General features: G+C 52.1%; 2 protein-coding genes across 3 annotated transcripts; one reads left to right on the forward strand and one right to left on the reverse strand.

Annotated features, from left to right (window-relative positions):
• Nucleotides 1-9: 9 nt before the first annotated feature.
• Selenom (selenoprotein M) lies at nt 10-2,500 on the reverse strand. Its single transcript, XM_028870690.2, has 5 exons — nt 2,281-2,500; nt 1,047-1,082; nt 823-857; nt 428-506; nt 10-358 (listed from the first exon to the last, which is right to left on the reverse strand). The coding sequence occupies exons 1-5, from the start codon at nt 2,407-2,409 to the stop codon at nt 200-202; spliced, it is 438 nt and encodes a 145-aa protein (XP_028726523.1). The 5' UTR covers nt 2,410-2,500; the 3' UTR covers nt 10-199.
• Nucleotides 2,501-12,641: 10,141 nt separating this feature from the next.
• Inpp5j (inositol polyphosphate-5-phosphatase J) lies at nt 12,642-23,717 on the forward strand. Of its 2 annotated transcripts, XM_028870691.2 has the most exons (13): nt 12,644-12,823; nt 14,355-15,508; nt 15,822-15,935; nt 16,061-16,169; nt 16,323-16,439; nt 16,709-16,884; nt 17,265-17,376; nt 17,519-17,628; nt 17,765-17,948; nt 22,147-22,284; nt 22,429-22,506; nt 22,636-22,740; nt 22,926-23,717. In XM_028870691.2, exons 1-13 carry the CDS (start codon nt 12,719-12,721, stop codon nt 23,433-23,435), a joined length of 3,012 nt encoding a protein of 1,003 aa, XP_028726524.1. In that variant the 5' UTR covers nt 12,644-12,718; the 3' UTR covers nt 23,436-23,717. The 2 variants fall into 2 exon arrangements, with proteins under 2 accessions (XP_028726525.1, XP_028726524.1); XM_028870692.2 differs by lacking the exon at nt 22,926-23,717 and having other exon boundaries at nt 12,642-12,823; nt 22,608-22,734.
• Nucleotides 23,718-23,762: the final 45 nt, after the last annotated feature.

The raw sequence follows: 23,762 nt of genomic DNA on the forward strand, positions 1-23,762 counted from the left end.
GAGCCTCAGTAACGGCAGAAGGCTTTTTAGTAGAGCTGGGGAGGGAAAAGGAAGGATTGAGAGGAATCCCCCACCCCATTTCCATTGCTTTGGAGACTGGCGTCCGCCCTCAGCAAGGGAGATGCTCCCGGGATACTGAGCGCTTCATTCTGTCTCCGGGGCGCTGGCAGGGGGGTCCCAGCTCCACTGCCGCTCCAGGTTACAGGTCGGCGCGCTCTGAAGCGTCCTCGGGAGGCTTAGCGGGAGCCCACAGGTGCTCGGGGGGCACCTGCGCGTCCGGCGCCGACTTGCGGTAGAAGCCGAGCTCCTGAACCAGCATATTGATCTCTTCGCGGGTCATTTCGCTGAGTGGGATGCGCTGAGATGGAGAAAGGGCGGGGTCAGTACCTCAGCACCGCCCCAGGGTCCCCTCCCGCCAATGCCTCACCTCTAGTTCCATGTAATTGCGAGTTAACAGCACGAGTTCGGGGTCTGCCCCAGGGAGGTGCTTCATCACCAGGTTGTGGCTGGAGGAGATGTCAAGGGGGTGGGAGCAGCGGCAAAGAGTGGGGACGGCTCCTGGGTCCCCTTAGCTGAGCACTTGGAGCCTAGGTGGGCACCCAGTCCTCATTTACTGTGAGATTAGGGTTCGAAGAAGTAAAGGGCCCTTCTTTCCACTAATAATCTCTCTTGCTTACTTAATTTCGAGACTTCCTCAGAATCCTCTGGACAGCCAATATCAACCTCTTTGACAGACGACAATTATTTTCTACCTCTGTGAAAACCAGAAGCTTTTCCCAGGTGCCCCCCTCATCCCCCTTGCCCAGAACAAGAGAAGGATACTAGAGAGGAATGTCCTGAGTGACAAAGGCCTTCACCTGGGGAGGAACCACAACATCAGAAAATGGGACCTCAGACCCCTTTAGACGTGGGGAAATGAGGCCCACTGAGGTCACAGAGCAAGCCAGGTCCAGTCTCCCACCTCCGCATACAGGGATTCCTCCCTGGCCCCCAGTCAGTCAGCAATGTTGCTTATTCCCTAAGGGGACCCCTTCCTTCAAACTCACCTCCTTTAGGCGATTCAGCTGTCATCCTCCACAGGTCTGGAGAGAGAGAATAGTTTAAATCAGGAGTCTGTCACTATACAGCCAAGACCATGCTATCCTTAAGATTGAGTTGGGTAAGGCTGATGAGCTGGAAGAGCAGCATGAAGCTGTGAAGGAAAAGGTCCTGTGAGCAAGGAGACCCCTGTGCAGCTTGGGAAACTCAGACCTAGAGACACAGGGTAAGGGATGAGGGAGAAGAACTAGGCATGGGTTTCTGCCTGCAGGTTCCTGAGAGCTGACCAATGCCCAGGAAATTCACGTTACAGCATTCTCCTTTCTTCCAGTCGAGTTCTAAACCTGGCCTTTGGCCCTCGAAGCCTCATGGGAGAGTTAGACCAGAAGGAAACAGCTGAGAACTGCCCTAAGGGCCCTATTAGAGGCACCTGCCATCTGGTCCCTACCCCACCCCATGTGGAATTAGCCCTGCCAGCCACCTGTGGTCCAGCTCCACAAACCATCTGGCTACCCTTCCCTGACCAGGGAGGATGAGTGGACCCTCGGTACTCCCTGAAGGGAGGCCACCTCCTGACAGGAAGTCCAGACCTCACCACCACTTATTTCAGGCCTCCCTTACATTCCCTTTTCACAAAAAATAACTAAGGCCCATGCAGAGTCTGTAAGCATCTCAATCACTTAGGAAGACTCTAGGGGAATTCCTTAGTGGGGGTGGGGTGATGAGGATGGTGGTCCAGGGCTGCTGTGATGCGTTGGTATCTCATTTCCCTGCCCTCTCCTCCAGCTCCGGCATAGCACACTGAGGGGAGGAGCTTAGAAGGTCTTTTCTCCCCCCAGAAGATTCTTGAACGCCAAGCACTAAAATCGGGGTGGGGGGAGGACTAATATGAAAAAGTGAGGTTATCAATGGGAGGGAGTTCTAAGGAGCAGTTTTAGGAGATTTATAGCCTGGAAAAGAGGGGACTGGGTGTCCAGAGACCCACGGTACAGCCAAATTGGGAGCCCAGCAAGGGTTCAGAGTGCCAGGCCGCAAGGTCGACGTCTATTGCTCCCACAGAACATTCTGTGCATCCCGTGGCTAGGAAATAGAAGGGATGATTCCGGCGCCATGCCGGGAAAAGGGAAAGAGGGAGACTCGGGGATTCTGGTATTCCTGAGGCCAGAGTGAGCGGTATTCCAGGGTTGAGGTGCTGCGGGGTTCTGGGACTGTCGTACTAAGGATGGGAAAAGGCGCACTCACCTCCACCCGCCCCCTGGCCAGGCCTCGAAGACGGTTCCAGTCCGGTCGGTAGGTGGTGGCAGCGGTGGCTGGAGCCACAAGGGCCGCGAGAAGCAGCAGCAACGGCGGCGGCCACAGTAGGATGCTCATCTGTGCCTAGCAGGAGACGTTCCGCAGGCTGCACCCAAACTCGGCCGCAGCGCCACGTCTGGCCCGCAGGCTGGCCCCGCCCCAGCAAAAGGCTCCGCCCACCCTTAAACCACGCCCCCAGAGCTAGAAGCACCGCCCCACCCAGGCTCGTGTAGGCGCCTCCTACTAGCCCCCAGCCCTGCCGCAGCTACTCTCTGGTCCTCTAGACTTCACGTTCCCAGCTCTGACAATTTCCATACTGTGTTTGCCCACTGAGAGTGGGCTCCCGCAGGATGCAAGGGGACAGCGCCACCAGAGGGCGCAGGCGGGTCGCAGGCGGACACGAGGATATCTGGGTCAGACTTAAGGAAGCAGAAACCTAGGAAATCTTTACATTCTTTTGATGTCTTTGAACGATACTCCGATCAAAGCTTCAATTCCCCAAAGCCCACGTTGTAGAGAGGACTATTACCTATGCTCTAGCCTGAGAAGGCTCAGCGGGTAAAAGTGTGAGCCATGTGAGCCTGATACCTGAGTTTGATCCTCCAACAGCAAAAAAGTGAAAGGAAAACAAGCGGCTCCCAAAAGTTGTGCTCGGTAAGCTTCCCTGCTCGCGGACCATGGCATGAGCGTGCCTACACAGATATAATATATAAAATAAATATATTTATTTAATATATTTAACCACAGGATCACAACGCACACATAATAATAAATGTAAATTCTTAAAAAGGAGTTTTAACTAGAAAGGTTGAAAGGGTTAATATACATAATACATCTTATTAGAAGAGTATTTGGTCAGAGATGGCGGGGGTGGGGGATAGGGGAGGCCTGACTCACTTTGTACAGCCCCCCACACATACCTGTCCCCAGCTGTCCTTGAGCTGAAAGTAATACTCCTGCCTCAACCTCCTGAGGACTGAGATTAATTATCAGGACAGACTCTGGCTGTGCTGCCTTCCATTATCTGTTCTTCCCTTTCCTCATCAAGACTCCCCCTCCCGCAAGGAACTCCGTTTTGCAGATTAGGAACTGTTTCAGAAATGTAAAATAGACCAAGTTACGACTTAATCTGGGTTTGAACCCTAAACACCTCTTTGGATCATTTCACCAGACCAAAGACGACACAGGTGCCATTTCTCCTCCTCACGCCTCCAGCAGACACAGAAAGTACAGTCAGCTCTTTGTCACCCTGGATTCAACCAGTCTCAAGTTGGAAATATCGGGAAGTAAAAACTGCCTCTGTACTGAACATGTACAGACTCTTTTCTTGTCATTATTCCAACCAATAGAGTGTGACAACTATTTATAGCATTTGCATTGTATTAGGTGTTATAAATTATCTAGAGATGATGTAAAGTACAAGACAGGGCCACACAGATTTTAGGGAAATATTAAGTCATTTTATCTATGGGTTTGAGCATCCTCATATTTCGAGTTTGTGTATGGAAGGGTGCCCTGGAACCAATCCCTGGCAGACAGCAAGAACGCACTGTGCCCTTTCCCACTGAATCCAGAGAACCCTGTCAACACTCAGCCAAGGCTGCTTTGTGATCTGAGGTATTTTTACCTTCCCGAGCTTATTCCACCACTTTAAAAATGCATATTAAAATGGGATTTGGGGGGCCAGCAAGATGGTTCAGTGATTACAGGTACTTGCTGCCAAGTCTGATGCCCTGAGTTCAATTCCCAGACCCCAGATGGCAAAAGGAGAGAAGAGATTCCCACAAATTGTCCTCTGACCTTCACATGTGTGTGGTGTCAAGCACTCATGCACATGGGCACACACACACACACACACACACACACACACACACACACACGTAAATGTAAAAAAATGGATTTTTGAGTGGGGGACCGTGTAACATGTAGGCTCAATTGCTGCACAATTATGAAGACATGGGTTTGGATCCCTACACCAGTGTGAACGCTGACCATGATAATGAAAGCACTTAAAGAGACAGGGCAAGAGGGTCAGAGTTCAAAGTCATCCTCAGAGGGGCTGGAGAGCTGGCTCAGCAGGGAAGAGCCCTGGATGCTCTCCCAGAGGACCCATGTTTGATGCCCAGCACCCACATGGCAGCTCACAACTGTCTGTAACTCTAGTTTCAGGGGATCTGATGCCTTAGCTTACCCTCTGCAGGCACTGGGGGAGCAAATGTGGTACACAGATTTGCTTGCAGGCAAAATATCCACATATATAAAATATAAATAAAAATTTTTAAAAAGTCATCCTCAATATCACAGTGAGTTCAAGGCCAACTGAACCTATAAGACCCTGACTCAAAAATAATACACACACACACACACACACACACACACACACACACACACACACACATGCACAGAGGAGCTAGAGAGGTGGCCCCAGTGTTAAGAGTATGAATATGTTCTTCCAGAGGACCAGGGTTCAGTTCCCAGCACACACATGGTAGTTCACAACCATCTCCATCTAATGCCTGTTCCAGGTATTCGATGCCCTCTTCTGGCCTCTGTGAGCACTGCACGCTTGTGGTGCACAGACATACATACAGACAAAACATGAGAACATATCAAATAAAAGAAATCTTTAAAAATACTACACACATACACAAAGGATTTTAGCCATGTGCTGATGTGCACGCTTGTAATCCCATCTCCCAGGAGGTGGAGGCAAGACAATTGCCTCAAACTCAAAGCCAAATCTGGTTACAGAGTAAGAAGCCCCTCCATCTGCTTCTCACTGGCTTGATTGTTATGATTTTGGAACAAGCTTAGAGCTGCAGTGGTGGCTCAGTGGGTTAGGTACTTGCTAGACAAGCACAAGGACGTGAGTTCAGATCCCTAGAATCCATATAAGAAGCCAGTGTACCAGGCCATGTTTGTAATGGGCATCAGGAGACAGGAAGGTACTGTGGGCTGGCTCATCAGCCAGTCTAGCCACATGTGAGCTCCAGGCCCAGTGAGACAGCACATTTCAAAAAATAAAGTGAAGGACTGTCTACGCAGCCCAGAAAGTAAAGGTGTTTGCTGTAAAGCCTGACGACCTGAGTTCAATCTCTGGAGCTCACAAGGTAGGACAGAACCAATTCCTGAAAGCTGTGCTCTGACCTGCACAAGCAAGCCACGGCATGCCCATGCCCACACACAATAGATACATGCAGCAACTGATCTTAAAGCTGAGGGTGGAAGAACAAGCCTTTAACCCCAGCACTCAGAGGGCAGAGGCAGGTGGATCTCTATGAGTTCCAAGCCAACCAGAGCCATGCAGTGTCTTAAATAAAAAGGGTATGGTTGATGAAGATGACATCATCCACTTCTAAGAGAGGGAGGGTGGGTTTCCTTTCTCCTTCCTTTCTTTCAAACTTCCCAGGATGGAAAATAAGTTCCTTTTTTTCAATTTCCCAGCAAAAGTCTTATATCCTATTAGCTTGTCCACGATCCAATCATGTGCCATGAGAATGTCTCATTGGAATGACCAATTTTGACCCATTCCTAAGGCTGGGAACAAGATCAGCCACATCCCCAGTTCCTGTTAAGAGAGACGTAGCTGGTAACACATGTGATGAGGGTCAATATAGCAGGGAATACACAAAGAGATTTGACCAGATCAAAACAATCTAAAAGGGGAAAAATCCAAAACTAAAAATGGCTATCTCTTGGAGGCTGAAACTATAGGCAACTTTTTTCCTCCTTTGTATGTACCCTTTTCTGTATTTTCTGTAAGTTTATGTCAGCTAAACACAAGTAGTAAATTTTGTTTACAAAACAACATGAACTATAACCCACTAGTTCCCCCCACCCCACCCCCCATCTGTCTTAATGGGGGCCCCAGGGTGGCTGCAGCCAGAGGCCCCACAGAGCCTGTGGTTTTTCTGCTGACACACCCAAACCCCAGGGCCCCATGGGCCCTCCTTGTTCACTGGACAGATGCCACCAAACCACTCTCTTTGCATTAACCTGGATGCTGTGGCTGTTGGACCACAGTTTGGCCTGCTGAGGGTTGACCACCAGCTAGTGGGACCCGCAATGGAGACAAGGGCCACAACAATACCAGGAACATTCTGGCATCAGCAGCACAAGACATTCCAGGACAGAGCCCTGCTCACAACTCATACCCCTTTGGGGGCTGTGTGCAGTCTAGGCCAGAAGCTTCCTTGGGTAGGTTGGGACCAAAGCTTAGTCTGTGATGAGTTTAGGTTCATCAGAGTCAGGGGCAGTTTTTAGTTTAAGTAAAGATTTAAGAAAGGATTCAGGCAGTGGTGGCGCACGCCTTTAATCCCAGCACTCCAGAGGCATAGGCAGGAGAATCTCTGAGTTCGAGGCCAGTTTGGTCTACGAAGTGGGTTTCAGGACAGGCAGGGATACACAGAGAAACCCTGTCTCAGAGAAGGAGGAGGAGGGAGACAGATGGAAGAGGATCGCAACTTCAAGACTAGCCTGGGCTACATAGTGAGGCCTTCTCAGGATATAGATTAGGTAGGTAGGTAGGTAGGTAGGTAGATGATAGATAGATAGATAGATAGATAGATAGATAGATAGATAGATAGATAATCACCACCAATAGCAACAGCAATAACAAAAGCACAGTAAGTTTAGAACTAAACCTGGGATGGAGTCAGGATTCAGTTTTTAGCCAGGAATAAGGCTCAGTATATGACAGGGTTATGGTTCAGTCAACAACAAAGCTCAGAACTTGGACTTTGACCAGGTTCAGGGCTCCATTTATGACCAAAATAAACAGAATTTGCATGACACATGGTGAGAATTCATTATGAGATCAAGGGCCAGTCAATGATTAAGCTCAGGGTTCTGGACCAAAACCAGTATTTCATGTTATATCAGAGCCAGAACTTTGTCTCAAATGAGAGCTAATCCAGGCTGAGGTTAGCAATCACTCTGTGAGTGGGGTTCAAAGCTTAGTTTAGGATCAGGGCTGAGTCTGGGTCCAGAATGAAGGTCTTAAGATGGGATCAGCCTTTTATCAGGTTAGATCAGGTCAATGTGTGACCTGCCAAAGAATAATTCTAAAGTGATGGCCAGAGCTCTTTTGAGAGCTGGAGTAGAGGGTCAGACTTGGCATGGGATCAAGTCTCAGTCAATGTCAAGGTTAGAGTTCACGATGGGTATGGGATGAGGGCCACGAACTTATTCTGGTTCTATGCTTTACTCTGACCTCCAACGAAAACGTTTTTGGAGACCCGGGAGCCCAGGACAGGGCAGTCTGCAAGGAGCCCAGGACAAGGGCAGTCTGCAAGGAACAAGAGCTCCCCCAGGCAAGCTTAGCAGGGTCCTGTCACTGCAATAAGTACTTCCTTGCCTGCTGAGGCCGGTGTCCTAGAGTCTTCTAACCTACATGGCTCTGCTGTTGCAGGTCCCTCGCACCAGAATAAAAATAGCCACTCACTTCAGAGCAGCTGACATCGGGTGCCTGGCTGCCTGGGAGGAGGGGGAACGGAGGAGGGAGAGGAGGGATGTCTGAGCTCAGTCCCAGCTGTGTGACCTTGGGAAAGTCACTCCTCCTCCAGTCCATTTCCTGGGTGGAGAAACAGCCTTTGAACGAGGATAACATCCGTCTGTCCCACAAAATGAGAATGAGGAGCCAGATCTATAGCATGCCACTTGTTACCAATGAGGACCCCAGAAGAGGAGTGATCCTCCATCCTCCCTGGTGCTTACCTCCGGACCTTTCGAGACATCTCCCACATAGTGCCACGGGGTGACTTCATTGACCGTGGGTCTGATCTGGGATGCAGGGAGGAAGGTGAAGGGCAGAGTCAGGAGGAGTGAGGGAGAGGAAGAGGAAAAGGGAAAAGGCTTCTCTCCTTTGCCGGCTCATGTGTTTAATCTGAGCTCTAAGGCCAGGAGTGCACAGAACCAAATTTTGAATCCTCTCTCAGGTGACTCTCCCACACCCCAGCCGTCCACTGGCTCCCAGGCTTTTCTCTTGTACTTGTCACTTCAGACTCCTCCACCAAGCAAGGTTGCAGCAGTCATGTGACCTCTTCTGTAGGGGAGAATTACCCCTCTCCCTCCTCCCGAGGAGCACTGTCCACCCTGTACTCTCCTGAGCTTCAGCGTCTCCCTTTGTCACGGGGGGGGGGGGGGGGACCTTCTGAGCAGGCTCACGGGGTGATGGGGAGAGGGGCTGGAGTACTCTTTCCCCTCCAGGATTCTCCCTTCCTATCCCTGACCTCAACAGTCTGAAGGGGAGTGTGAGAAGTTTCCAGAAAGTGGCAGGTTGAGCTGAACCTCTGCCTGGCACATTCCTCAGAGTGAGACAAAGCACGGAGCGGGGAGGGGCCTCTAAAGACAGCCGTCTCCAGGGGGGCGGTTCTCCCTGGCAGCTGCCCCCGGCCTGCCGCCCTGAGCCCCGGAGCCTGTTATCAGCCTCCTTAGTCATTCCTTCTAGAAGCTCAAATATAGCTCCTACCAGCTCTCTTTTCAGCAGGGGTCCACCCCCTGCCACCCCCTTCCCCTTCCTTTCTCTTCCCAGAATACAACCACCCCAGGCCTCAGTTTCAATATCCACTAAATGGGTGGTCTGGAACAGATGGTGATGATGGTGATGACTACAGACTAGCTTTACTAACAGTTTGCTGGTGCCATGCCCCAAGCTAACTTCTTCGATGTATAGCTTGTTTAATCATCACAGCAAACGCAGGAAGCATCTCGTGTTTTTACTTTCCTTACACGGATCAGGACTCTCAGTGACCTCCCAGGTAAATCAGTGGTGACAGGGACAGAAGCAAAGTTCCCAGCAGCATTCTGAGCCCAGTGAGCAGGGATAACGGGGAATCCTGGGTGGCAGAGGAGGGACCTGGACATTCATTTCATGATATTTGCACGGCTGTCAAAGGGCCTAGGGACCCCTTTCTGAGCCCTGGGATTGGTCCTGGAGGCCTGAATCTGCACCCTTAAACTCTACCAGGATCGCATCAGAGGCCGGCTCCCCTGAGGATCCTAGTTACCCATCTGTAAAGCAGGAGCTGAAGGGCTGGACAAGGTGAGCCCCAGGCTCCCTTCCCTCTTGGTGACCACGGTGACCACGGTCAGGCTCATTCTCCCTCGGCACACTCCCATCTTCACCTCCAATTCTCCCAGCACCCTTTCCACCAAAGCCACGCTCCCACCAAAGCCACGCCCCCGCCAAAGCCACACTCCCACCAAAGCCACGCTCCCGCCAAAGCCACGCTCCCGCCAAAGCCACGCTCCCGCCAAAGCCACGCTCCCGCCTTGCTCCACTTCTCCTCCACCTTACCACCCTCATCACCACTGACTGCCACTCTCCCTGCAGTCCATGGCTTTCACCACCACCTGTGCCTTCTCACTTGCATCTGCCATCAGCACCTCCACTGACAGGAGCCATAAGCCTAAGCGACCCTTGACACACATGCCGCCATATTTGGGCTTCTCTCCTCTTTTCCTGGATTGAGGCCTTGCTTAAGTCTCCATGGCACCAGAACCTCTTCTCAGAAACCAGGTGACCGCGCTGCAGTTAGGCAGTTAGGCAAGGGTAGATAGATAATCCACATAGCAACATTCCCTGCTGGCCGAACAACCCATGATTAAAGTCCCCTCCCTGCCTGTACCACCCTTTGCCCCCCACCTATATATGCCTTAAGAGGAAAATAAAATTTTGGAGCTTGATCAGACATCCTGTCTTGCTCTCATTCTTTGTGTCTCTTGTCCCTCCCATCTACCGGCCCTCCCTTCAGGTCCCCATTGAGGACCCCGCTGGCCGGGGCACTCCACCACCTGCACCAACATCATCCTCACCACCATGGCCTCCACCTGTACCATCCATCCCTTCCACCCCACTGCTACTATTGCCATCAGCCCCATGATTCCGCCATCCTCATTAGGTTCATAACCAATCCACCATTTCAGTCATCTCCTCCGTTGCCCTCCAAATACCTTTCTATCCCACGCTTTACACTGGCCTGAGTCTTTGTACAAAGACGCTGATCCAGATACACAGGCCCTACTCGGAGCGAGTCCAGAAGATCGAGCACAGCCAGGAAAAAGCCTGCAGTATCTGCTCCCAAGAACTTCAAATAGGAGTTGGCCCAGGCTAAAGAAAATGCAGAGATGGCTGTTGACCTACAAGGACTCTGGGCACAGGACTCTGAACGTTCTAGGCCAGGGAAGTGGCTCAGTAGATAAGAGAACTTGCTGTGCAAGCTTGAGGACCTGAGTTCAAATCCCCAGAACCCATGTAAAAAGTTGGGCATGGTTGTGCGCACCTGAAACCCTAACACGGAGCAGGTGCATGGCAGAGACAGGGGGCCTTGCTGGGACTTGACGGCTGTCAGACTAGTTCAAGATTGATTGAGAGACCCCATCTCAAAGGAATAAGACAGAGAATGAGAGAGCAAGGCACCTGAGGTCCTCTTCTGGCTTCCCCATGTGTGCACCTGGGCACATGCTCCTGCACACACATGGGCACACACCAAGTACATATACCACACACACAAACAAATAAATAAATAGCACACGTACACACAAACAGACAAAAGACTGAACATTTTCTGCCTGACCTGGGTATAGTCATCTTTGGTACGATCTGGTAATCCTAGATGAATTCAGATTCCAAGGATAACTTGGCTGAGAGGAGTCAGAGTGGAGAGGACAAAAATCCACAGCCTACGTTTATCTCTGGCCGAATCTGACCTCTTCATCCATTCTCTCTTCTTTTCTTTTGAATTTTCTTATTCTGAGCAAGGCTCTCACACAGCCCAGGGGGGCTCAGTGTTTATAGCAAAAGGTGACACTGAACTTTTTTTTTTTTTTTCCGAGACAGGGTTTCTCTGTGTAGCTCTGACTGTCCTGGAACTCGCTCTGTAGCCCAAGCTGGCCTCGAACTCAGAGCTCTGCCTGCCTCTGCCTCCCGAGTGCTGGGATGAAAGGCATGCGCTGCCGCCCGGCCCACTCTGAACTTTTATTTTTCATCCTGTGTGGATGTGTGTGTGTCATGTGTGTGGGTCCTCACAGGATCAAATTCCCTGAAGCTGGAGTCACAGGCAGTTGTGAGTCACCTGATATGGATTCTAGGAATCAAACTTGGGCCCCCTGGAAGAGCAATCACACTCTAAACTGCTGAGCCATCTCTCCAGCACCATGGCATTGAATTCTTGATTCTCTTGTCTCTACCTTACAAGTGCTGAAATTACAGGTTTGATTCTTCTCCATTCATTCATTCATTCATTCATTCATTCATTCATCAAACACACCCCTGTTCCTATTGGGCACCAGGCCCTGTTCCGGGTCTTGATCTTTAAGGTTTGGAAGCCTAGTGAAGTTTTGGCTTGTTTTTGGTTTTGGCTTTTTGAGCGAAGTCTCCCTATGCATGCCAAATTGGCCTGGCTTTGAACTCATGCTGTAGCTCAGGCTAGCCTCAAACTCTCAGCAAGCTTCCTATGTTGGCCTCCCTGGTGCTGGGGTGATAATATGTGTCAGCCCCCCAAGCTCTGCAGGCCTCTCTTTAACTCTCCTGCCCAGCCCCTCTCCTACTGCTGGACCCCTCCCCTCCCCAGTTTTCCTCCCCCACCTCCCCCACTGGTTCAAGTTGGTTGGATCCCTGGGTTAAGCCACTGAAATGCAGAGGACCGCTTCAGTTCATGGGGTGACCTTGACAAGTGCCTTTCAGAGCCACAGCCACAGTGAGTGCAAGTTAGAGAGAGGGAGACTGGACTGGGACAGGCTTGAGTGTGGGGACATCCGAGGGCGAGATGTCTGCAGAAGAGGAGGGGCTGGCGCTGGGTGTGAAAGAGAGGAGACTCCAGTGGATGGAGCCTGACTGTCTGGTTTGGGTATGGGAAGAATAAGTCAGACAGGGATGGGGTGGAGGAGGGGGAGCTGACCCAAGGCTGAAAAATGGGGCAAGGGTGGGGGCCAAGCCAAGTCCAGAGCTAATCAGGAAGTCAGGAAAAAACGACAGGGCAGGGACTCTGGTGTTCCTGAGGCCTAGAAGAGGCTGCTGACCTCTGAACCACCTGTCCCTACCTTACCTGCAGGTGTGTCTGTGGCCCTCCCTGGAGGAAGGGTGGGTCTGGCCTACTGTCTGGAGGGTGGGGCAAAGAGGGGGGGTCTCCTCCATCGTCCAGGAGGGATTAGGGTCAGGCTGATAGGTGCTTATATTGCCCACAGATATTCCAGCATCAGCAGCCAGCCTGAAGTTTTCCTAGGGGCTAGCCACTTAGCCCTGGCCACCTTTAATAAGGGAAGTGGGTGCCTGTGCCTTTAAATTCTCAGCAGGTTGAAATGGCTGGTGACGTCACTGGTTCCCGGGAGCTGAGGAGCTGGAACCAGAACCCAAGGGAGCCAGGCTGGGCTGCCGGGGGCTGCAGACATGGAGGGCCAGAGCAGCAGTGGTAGTGCCAGGCCAGGTACCAGGACTGGCCTGGGACCCTTGCCAGTGCCCCATGGGGTTTTGCAAGCTGGGACACCCTCAAAGGTAAGAGCCCCCAAACCCTAGCTCCTATTCCTAATCCCTGGTCTCACACTCCCCCACCATACACACTCTGCAGGCACTCTAGTGCCCCTAGCTAAGTGGCTAAGGGACTGGTACTTTTCTGTGCCCACCAACCAGGGACTGGGCAAAAAGGTCACCCTGGAGGGGCAGTGATGGGATGCCCATAGAGAAATGGAATCAGCCATGGCCCAGAACCCCCCAGAAGCTCTCTGGATGGTTATCAGGGGACCCAGCTGTTCTCCAGCTTTGCTGTGTGACCTTGGGCAAGTTGCTTGTTCTCTCTGAGCCAATGCAAAATGAGGGGGTTTGTGTCTGAAGACTAGAATTGTGACATCTGGGATGTCTAAGTTGTTAGTGCTGGAGGCGGTATGGTGGTTGGGGGGAGGGGGCACACAGTGGGACACTTGGAGCCAAGGAAAGTATCCAAAATGCAGCCTCAAAGAGCGGAGTTCACAGAGGGAGGTGGAGATAGAGTTTCAGGTTCTCTGATCCGAGAAGGACGGGGACAGAGACTGGGACTGAGCTGCGTCTCCAGAGCAGGATGGGGCCACCCTGGGGCGAATGTAGACCTTCTTCTGTCCTCCCTGGCAAAGGACGAGTTCTCCTGGCCTCTGGAGACTGAGAACATCGTAAACAGGATGGACAAGGCAGGGGAGCTATTGTCCTTCCACCCATCAGGTATAAAGGGCACCGATCTGCCTGTGGGGAGAGGACCGGCAGATAAGAGGGTACACAGCCTGGGCACGGAGAGGCGTGGCGGCAGACCACACTCACCGGGAGGGTGGGCTTACTCTCCAGCACTCAGGAAGTTCTGGGAAGTGCTAAGGTTAAAAGTCCAGGCTGCTCACCCTGAACACACACACCTTAGAAGGTAGTGTGGTCAGGGACCCTTCCTATGGTCGCTTGTTTAGCAGATGGGAAGCAGGCTGTGGGCAGAGGAGCATTTGCCGAAAATCACACAGAGCTGGGATGGGAACGCAGAGGACGGTCTCAGCTGCCAGCTCTTGACCCCGCATGGTGCACTGGGAACCAGTCTGCACCGGCAAGGCTGTGACCAAGGGGTCGGGAGTGCTAGGTGGTGTGTGAGGGGCACCTAAGGGCTACTGGAACTGTGGAGGGAGGAAAAGGCACCCAGTTGGGTGGACCCTGTATCCCCATACCCACAGGGACAGACTTGGGTGTCCAGGCTGCAGGGGCTCCAGGGAGAGCTCCCCTGGAAGCTGGTCAAGGTGGAGTCGATGCCAGCCAAGAAGATGAGGAGAGCCTTCAGATTCAGGGTCATGCTCTGCTCAGTCCATTCAGGGTCTTAGTCTGTCCATCTGTGAAAAGAACTTTAAAGTTTAATATAGAAACATGGCTTTTGTATCCCATCTCTTCTGAGAGAGAGAAAAACTGACCTAGAGCAGATTAGGATGTTGTTCTTAGCTGTATGGGGCTGCTGGAGTCTATATGGAAGTGGAGACTTGAGCCCTTGGTAAAAGTCATTCTGAGTCACTGATTTGTCCTCTACAAGGTGAGCTCAAGTTTTCAGCTTCCAGCAAAGAACACAGGCCCAGTACCCTCGGAACCAAGGTTGGCTTTGGCACCAGTGGGACCACGAGCAGCTGTGCCCCCTCCCTCAGAGGGGCCGAGGCCGGCTTTAGCATCTCCCCGACCCATCCTAGCTCCACTCTCCACCCCTGGAGAACAGAAAAGACCTCCAGCCCACCGCAGCTCCAACCTGGCTTCAACGTCCGTGGGCCAGCTGGTGGTATCTGCCTCTGCAGGACCAAAGCCTCCACCGGCCGCCTCAGTCTCCATCCTGGCTCCAAATTCTCTTGGGCAGCTAGTAATATCCGCCTCTGCTATGCCAAGGCCTCCTCCAGCCACCCTGGGGCCCATCCTATCTCCAACTTCCAGGGACCAGAAGCAGCTGTCACCCACCTCCGTGGGACCTAAGCCAGCACCGTCAGCCTCAGGCCTGAGCCTGGCCCTGGCGTCTCAGGAGCAGCCTCTGCAGTCCCCCTCCAGTCCTTCCCCAGTGCCCAGTCCTGTTCTGTCACCCTCTCAGGAGCGGATCCTGACTCCAGCATCTGTGACATCTGTCCCTCATTCGGAGAGACAGTTGCCAGCTAGACAGAAGGATGCTGTGGTCCCCAGGCCCATTCCCCCTGCAGAGGGGTGTCTCCAGACTCCGGTTCAGGCAGCTACTCTTGCCACGTCTCCGCCAAGGGCCCAAGCTTCCTCAGACCCCCGGCTTTCCCCCTCCTTCCGAGCCCGACCAGAGGCTCCACGCCACAGCCACAGCCCGGAGGATCCCGTCCTGCCGCCGCCACCACAGACCCTGCCCTTGGATGTGAGCCCAGGCCTTCCAGAGCCCGGCACCCGCTCCCCTGGACTTCTGTCCCCCACCTTTAGGCCAGGAGCTCCTTCCAACCAGACTGTGCCCCCACCTCTGCCCAAGCCACCTCGGTCTCCCAGCCGCTCCCCCAGTCGCTCTCCCAACCGCTCTCCCTGTGTGCCCCCACCCCCCGAGATGGCACTCCCAAGACCTGGCACTCAGAGTGTAGGGCCTGGCAGGTCCCCAAGCCCTAACCTACCGGCACAAGAGAGTCCAGCCTCCGCCACCACCTCACCATCTTCCTCTTGGTCGGCTCAGCCTACCTGCAAGAGTGACCCTGGATTCCGGTGAGGGACTTTCTCTGGTGGAAAGTTACTGGGACTTGAAAGCAGAAACTGGCCATTCTTCGGGGGGGGGGGGGGAGTATTTTTACTCAGTTTACCTCCCTAAAAATTGATCCTGGGGTGGGACGCACTGCTAGGCCCACTTTGGGACCCTAGAAAATACTGTCCTTCAGTTTATCTTCCCAGGAAGTGCCTTTTTAAGGGCCCTTAGATCTTCACCTGCCTCTGTTTAACTCTCCAGAGAGAGTCCTGTGAGCGAGAGGGAGGGTGGGGAAATGGTGCCCAGCAGTAAAATCACCCATGCCCCTGCCTCCAGGATCACTGTGGTTACATGGAACGTGGGGACTGCTATGCCCCCCGATGACGTCACATCTCTTCTTCACCTGGGCGGTGGCCACGACGGTGATGGTGCAGATATGATTGCCATAGGGTGAGGAGCCGTGTGGGTGGGTCCCTTCCTGAGTATTTTGACCTTCCTGGACGCTCACCTTTAGAAGGAATTTCTGAACTAGCCCCTCCAGTCTGATGGCTGGTCCCTTCCCCCTCAACTTCCAGGTTGCAAGAAGTCAATTCCATGATCAACAAGCGACTCAAGGATGCGCTCTTCACCGACCAGTGGAGCGAGCTCTTCATGGATGCTCTGGGGCCCTTCAACTTCGTGCTGGTAATGATACCGACGACACCCTCGTGGGAAGCAGAAACCCTTTTTGATTCCTGCTCCCGTCTCTGAGGGGACTGCTGGGTCTTTGAATTAGAGATGAAGGGGTGGGGGGCTGGAGGCAGAGGCTGGGGGACCCCAACAGGTCTCCCGCTGCAGGTGAGCACCGTGAGGATGCAGGGCGTCATCCTGCTGCTGTTCGCCAAGTACTACCACCTGCCTTTCCTGCGGGACGTGCAGACGGACTGTACGAGGACTGGTCTGGGTGGCTACTGGGTGAGTGTGGTCTGCAAGATCCCCCCTTCACGCTTGCATCCTTCACGAGACCCACCCCAACCCAAACACCACTCATCACTACGTCCATTCCCTCAGACTGCACCCCTCGTCTGTCCCTTCCCTGTCCCAGCATGCAGTTCCTTTCCTTGGAACCCATCCCCTCCTAAGCTTAACCCTCCTCTGCTCCTCACTTGCTCTTATGATCAGCCCAGTGACTCTCCTCCTGGCCCAGGTCGGGGGGCCCATGACCTGTCACACCTCACCCCTAGGGTAACAAGGGCGGAGTAAGTGTGCGCCTAGCAGCCTTCGGGCACATGCTATGCTTCCTAAACTGCCACTTGCCAGCACACATGGACAAGGCGGAGCAGCGCAAGGATAACTTTCAAACTATCCTTAGCCTCCAGCAGTTCCAGGGACCCGGTGCACACGGCATCCTGGATCATGAGTAAGTGAGTTTGCGGACTGTTGGTTGGGGTGGGTGTGGAGAGGTGACCCATTGACTTGTGTGAGGGACCCACCCATACTGCCCGCAGGAAAATGGAGGCAGATAGCAGTTTGGTGGAGAGGGCTGGATCCTGCAAGGTGGATCTTTGCCGAGGGGCACCTTCTTGCTGAGGATCCTAACCTAATTTCCCTAGACCCTCTTACTCCTCTGTCCCCATTTTCTTCCGTTCCCCGGCTGACTGAAGGCTCTGGCAGCTCCCACCCATTGGTACCTCTAAAGAAAGGCACCAGTGCTATGGGCTTGCATAGGTGCCAGAAAAGACCTAGATGGAGCCCTTGCACCCCATGGACCCACTGACCCCCATTTCCACCCCGGAGCAGCCTTGTATTCTGGTTTGGGGACCTGAACTTCCGCATTGAGAGCTACGACCTACACTTTGTCAAGCTTGCCATAGACAGCAACCAACTCCATCAGCTCTGGGAAAAGGACCAGGTAAGACTCCTCTTCTCCCTCCCTCACCCCGGAACTCCACCGGCACCTCAGGTTTCTGCCCTCGCCCTCATCTGTCCCGCCCCATCTCTGGATGCTGCAAGGCCCAAGCAGTTTGTTGTTCTGCCTTTCTGGACCCCCACAGCTCAACATGGCCAAGAACACGTGGCCCATCTTGAAAGGTTTCCAGGAAGGGCCCCTAAACTTCGCTCCCACCTTCAAGTTTGATGTGGGTACCAACAAATATGATACCAGGTAAGCCATGAGATGGGGTGGGATGAGGGAAAGGGAGCCTGTGAGAATCGGGGCAGAAGATAAGGCTGGGACTGTGCTCTGACCCTCGCCACCCCCACCCCAGTCCCCGAAACTCAGGCTACTCTCTCCTTCTCAGTGCCAAGAAGCGGAAGCCAGCCTGGACAGACCGTATTCTGTGGAAGGTCAAGACTCCAGGTGGAGGTCCCAGCCCCTCAGGACGAGAGAGTCACAGGCTCCAGGTGACCCAGCACAGCTACCGCAGCCACATGGAGTACACTGTCAGTGACCACAAGCCTGTTGCTGCCCAGTTCCTTCTGCAGGTGAGTCCTGGCCCATCCTCCCCTCATGACGCTTGGCCAAGCTGAGCATCCTCTATCCATAAGTAACCTGTCCTTAACAGCATCCAGTTTCTCAGACAAGGAGGGAGTAGGGTTATAATTTCCATTTTCAGATGAGACTGTCTGTGGCAGGGATACAGCCTCCCTTGCTCAGGGCCATACAGTAAGTAGTAAGAGGAAAAGGAAGTATTTGAACTCAAGACAGTTTGATTGCAGAGCTCATATCTTTCCACTATCTATAACTGACTTCCTTCCTCCAAGAAATGTTTAAGGCAACAAGTTAAAATTTGAATGTGGAAACAGGCGAATCAAGAGTTCAGGATCAGCCTCAGATACATGGTGAATTTGAAGCCAGTCTGTGTGTTATATGAGACCCTGTCTCAAAAAAAAAAAAAAAATCACATATAGAATAAGCTCAGCAAATCAAAATGTTTACTCAAAGCCCAGGTAATAGTCATTCATTGTTAATTTATTGAATAATTATCACCTTATCAATAGAACAGGAATTATGAAGTGGGACAGTGATGAGGAAGAAGAGAGAGGAAAAACACCAACAACAAAGCCAGGTTGTGGATCTATCGGTTAGCAGACTGCCTGCCTACTTACCATGTCCAAGGCCCTGGGTTCCGTCTCAGCATCAAACTCAAAATAGTTACTTTAGCCTAAGGTCACAGTCTCCACATCTCCAGATCTCCAGATCAAAATATTTGGAGAAAAATGTGTCCAGGAGGGGCGGGGCTGGAGAGACGGCTCAGCAGTTAAGAGAACTTACTGCTCTTGCAGAGGACCCAAGTTCCGTTTCCTGTACCTGAATGGGGCAGCTTGCAATCACCTATAACTCCAGATCCTTGAGTTCTGATGCCCTTAGCTTGTGTGGGTCCCCCCTTACACACACACACACACAAACACACACACACAAAAATTTTTTTTTTACATTTTAAAATATTGTTTTAAAACATGTGCCTATATTGAACATATATACTTTTTCTTGTTGTTTTCCTTAAAGAGTACAGTGTAATAACTACCTCCATGCCATTTGCATATTATGCTATTATATTATATAAGTATCATAAGTATTTTAGAAAGAATTTAAAATATATAGAGGGATGTACAAGTTACATGCACATACTATATACTGTTTTACATGAGGCACGTCAGCATCCTTGGGTTTTAGTGTCTATCCGGGAAACCAAACACACTCGGATGCTCAGGGATGACTTTATTGTGTTTAAAGCTGAGGTTCCTAGTTGCCAACGTAAAAGACAGCAGTTCCATAGTCTTAGAAGCTGCTTGGCAGGTGATGTAGTCTAACTCTATGATTTACTCTGGAGTAACCTTAGGTGCCTACCAAGATGGTTGTGTGCCCCAAGTCACATAAAGGTTTGGTGGCAGAAACAGACCAGGGTAGATCCCATGTTTCCAACCTTGAAACCTAAGCTGTGTTTTCTGGATTTCTTGGTCTGATAAGAAGGAGCCCTGCAGGCCAAAGAATGTTTCCCTTGGTAACTTTGTCACGTGATCAATCGGCCACTATTTCAGCTGGGGATGGCAATCAGCCCAAGCCTGGCCTCTTGTGAACTCTGGGACAGGGATGGGGTGGGAGCTTTTGCCTTTGTGGTTTTTAGATCGTTTCTTGCTTTGTGTTAGGCTCCTTCAAGCTCATGACCCGCCTACCTCGGATTCCCAAGTGTTAGGGTTATAGGCATGTGCCACCAGACCCAGCCCTGAATCAGAGACCTCACCTGGAGGCTCTCAGCACTTCTGCCACACACATCCTTCCTGTGGTGGATAGGGAAAAAATGTTTCCTGGGGCTTGAGATGCAGCTCAGTGGCAGAGCATTTCCCCAGCATGGGCAAGGCACCAGGTTCAATCCCAGCATTGCAAAAAGAACTAAAAGAAAAAGAAAATAACTTTTTAAAAAGCTGGTGAAAGCTGGGGCTGGTGGCCTATACCTGTAATTTCAGGATTCAGAATAGTGAAGCAGATGGATCAAGAGTTCAAGGCCAGCCTGGGCCACATAGTGAGACCCCAGGGTCAAACAACAATAAAAATTACCAATTGAACCAAGCACGGTGGCAAATTTCTCTAATTACAGTATTTTAGAGGCTGGGGCAGAAGAATTTCAAGTTCAAAGCCAGTCTGAATTATACAGTGAGTTTCAGGCCTCCCTGAAATACACTGAGACTCTGTCTCAAAAACAAAACCCCAAATTACCTACCAGATATCTTCTACATTTTAGACTGTGTACAGGGCACTTTACATACATCACCCCTGAATGCCTTAGGCTCTGAAATGTCCAGAGTCTCCTCCCTATTTTACTGTTGGGAGAAACTGAGGCTCTTTATTTATTTATTTTATGCATATGGGTGTTTTAGTTGTGTGTGTTTCTGTGTGCCTGGTACCTGTGGAGGCCAGAAGAGGCATTAGATCCTCTGAAACTAGACGGTTGTGAGTCGCCATCTGGGTGCTGGGAATTGAACCTAGGTCCTCTGGAAGAGCAGACAGTACTCTTAACCACTGAGCCATTTATCTCTCAAGCCCCTTGCTTTGATTTTTTTTTTTTTAAATTACATTTGCTTATGTGTATAGGTGTGTGCTCCCTGGAAGAGGTCGGAGGACAACTTTTGGGAGCTGGTTCTCTCTTCCCAAATGTGGATTCCAAGGACTAACTCAGGTCATCCTGAGGATAAATCATCTTTATGCACTGAGCCATCTCACAGGACTTGTTTTTTAGTTGGTTGGGGATTTGTTTGTTTATTTGTTTTATTTTTCTTGTCCTTTTGAGCACAGTCTCTTATAGCCTGGTCTGGCCTCCAACCAAGGACATCCTAGAATCTGATTCACCGGCCTCCACCTAAGTGCTAAGGTTATGGACATGGGCCACTATGCCTCTGAAGGAATTTGACCTTGTAAAACATTGGAGCACATTTCAACCTGCCCTTCTGTTAGGAACCTGGGACAGGGAGAGAATGTACTGGTTTCTTCTGGAACAGCTAGGCTCAGAGGCTGAGGGAAGGAAACCTGAAACCAGATCAACAGGGACCAGACAAAGGCCTGAGGCTGGCACCACCTGAGCTCTTTCTTAGGGACACAGGTGGCCAGTACTCTGGCTGCTTGCCAATGCAAAAACTCCACCTCTCCAGGTGACTCTCCTGGTTGTCCTGGCTGGTCCTAGGGGAAAACACTCAGGATTATAATTTGTCTTCATGGACTGATGACAAAGGCCGCTATTAGTGGGCCCTTAATAGTAAAATCCAGATGGGAAAACGGAGTTTGGGGACGGCTAGGGCCTTGTCTGAGGTCACACAATTTAGTGACAGAACAGGAAAATGAACTGAGGTCGCCAACCACCCATTTCTGGGCTTTTGTTGGCTCCAGGAAACGGAGCTTCTCCCAGAATCTCATGCACCACAGGACTTTACCTCTCCCCTTTGCTAGCATTTAGGCACATTATTTAGTGAGCACCTAAGCAGTTTGAGGAATATGTTACAAATTGCATTTCAGGGAATCAGTAGTACAGTCCCAGGTCTAAAACAAGAAAGAGCCTTGAACACTGGAGAGGGCTTAGTGGTTAAAAGCATTCATTAGCAGCTCTTTCAGAGGAACCAGGTTCAATTCCCAGCACCGACATGGCAGCTTACAACCATCTGTAACTCCAGGTTCAGGCACCAGGCACACACATGTTGTGCAGACACACATGCAGGCAAAACACTCATACACATAACACAAAATTTTTAAAAAAATTAAAACTAGACAAGGGCCTCTGAGTTTATAGACAAGGGCCTGCCGTTCAGAAAAGCGGCGGAAGTAACCCATTGTATAATCTAACAATGGCTGAGCCAAGGCCAAATCTAAAACTGGCTGACTTCAGAGCTGTGTTCCACTCGCTTCCTAAGAAAGCTAAGGATAAAAGGGGGCCCAGAATGAAGGCAGGACTTTTTGTTTGTTTGGGTTTGGTTGGTTTTTACCAGGTTTTTGGAACAGTGTTTCACCATATAGCCCATTCTGGCCTAGAGCGTGCTGTGTTGCCCAGGCTGTCTTCAAACTATAAATCCTCTTGCCTCGGCCTCCAGTAATACCGTCATTACAAGCATGAGTCACTACCCAGGAGCCCTAGGTATGTGAGATGCTCCCGGGTTTCCTTTGACATTGTCCTCTGTCCCTGCCTTGCTTGGGCAGTTTGCCTACAGGGATGATGTGCCTTTGGTACGGCTGGAGGTAGCCGATGAATGGGCACGGCCGGAGCAGGCTGTGGTGAGGTACCGCATGGAAACAGTGTTTGCTCGGAGCTCCTGGGACTGGATCGGCTTGTACCGGGTGAGAAGGACAGGAGTCCGGGGCTCTCAAGGAAGGAGGGGGCCTGCAGCCCCCCTGGAGTATCACTGGCTTGTTGCATGTTTGATGCTCTGCTGGGAGGCTGCTGGCATTAGGGTGTCCCAACCCTGGTTCCTCTTTTCCTAGGTGGGTTTCCGCCACTGCAAGGATTACGTGGCTTATGTCTGGGCCAAACATGAAGAAGTAGATGGGAATATCTATCAGGTATTTACAAGGAGAGGAGGGTTGGAAGAAGGCCCCGTTGCCCTGGAGACACCAGGATTCTGCTTGGGGGAGGGGGTCCTGAGGCTACCCCTTGGCCCCAGCTTGGGCCTCTACCCCTGTGCCCACCAGGTGACCTTCAGTGAGGAATCACTGCCCAAGGGCCATGGAGACTTCATCCTGGGTTACTATAGCCACCACCACAGCATCCTCATTGGCGTCACTGAACCCTTTCAGGTAAACAGATCAGACTCTAGGGCCAAGGCACCTCAAAGAAGTCCTGGTCAAATGTTGCATCTTCTGTGTTCCGCTCTGCGATCTCAGACCAGCGCCCCCAACCTCTCTGGGTCTGCCAACACGGAGGGAGGAAGTGGGCAGGCTCAGAGAGCAGGATTGCCCCAAGTGGCTAATGTTCTCTGCAGATCTCGCTGCCTACCTCAGCATCAGCCAGCAGCACCACCGACAGCTCAGGCACCAGCTCCGAGGGCGAGGACGACAGCACTCTGGAGCTGCTCGCACCCAAGTCCCGCAGCCCCAGCCCTGGCAAGTCCAAGAGACACCGCAGCCGCAGCCCTGGCCTCGCCCGCTTCCCGAGCCTCGCTCTCCGTCCTTCCTCCCGTGAACGCCGCCGGGGTGGCAGCCGTAGCCCCTCACCCCAGAGCCGCCAGCTGCCTCGGGTAGCCCCTGACAGGGGTCACAGCAGTAGCAGCCGAGGTAGCAGTGAGGAGGGGACCCCTGGGCTGCCTGGGCCCTGGGCCTTCCCACCGGCTGTGCCTCGAAGCCTGGGCCTGCTTCCAGCCCTGCGACTGGAGACCGTCGACCCTGGTGGCGGAGGCTCCTGGGGACCTGACCGGGAGGCCCCTGACCCGAACAGCCTGTCCCCCAGCCCCCAGGGCCGACTGGGGCTAGAGGAAGGAGGCTTGGGGCCCTGACGTGAGTAGGCAGATGGGCCTGGACAGCCTCGCTCTGCCCCTATCTTCCACAAGCCTGCCTGCCTCTCTCTTGCTGCTGCTCCGGCCCTCAACCACACCTGCCACTCTGTCCTGGCCAGGAGTGGCCAACTGGGGCTCCCCAAACTCAGTCCTGGCACCACCTCAACTGTGACAATCGGCAAAGCCTCGCCTGGGCCCCCCATCTGGGATGGTGGGGGGGAAACTCTGGCAGATGTTCTGATCTTGGAGGTTATCCATTAGGAATTAAATTCTCCAGTTTCACTCCTGGCTCCTTCCTGACTTGTAAGTCATCTGCAGGTAGAGGGT

Source organism: Peromyscus leucopus, chromosome 7, assembly GCF_004664715.2.
Source record: "Peromyscus leucopus breed LL Stock chromosome 7, UCI_PerLeu_2.1, whole genome shotgun sequence".
In the NCBI taxonomy this organism is placed as follows: domain Eukaryota; kingdom Metazoa; phylum Chordata; class Mammalia; order Rodentia; family Cricetidae; genus Peromyscus; species Peromyscus leucopus.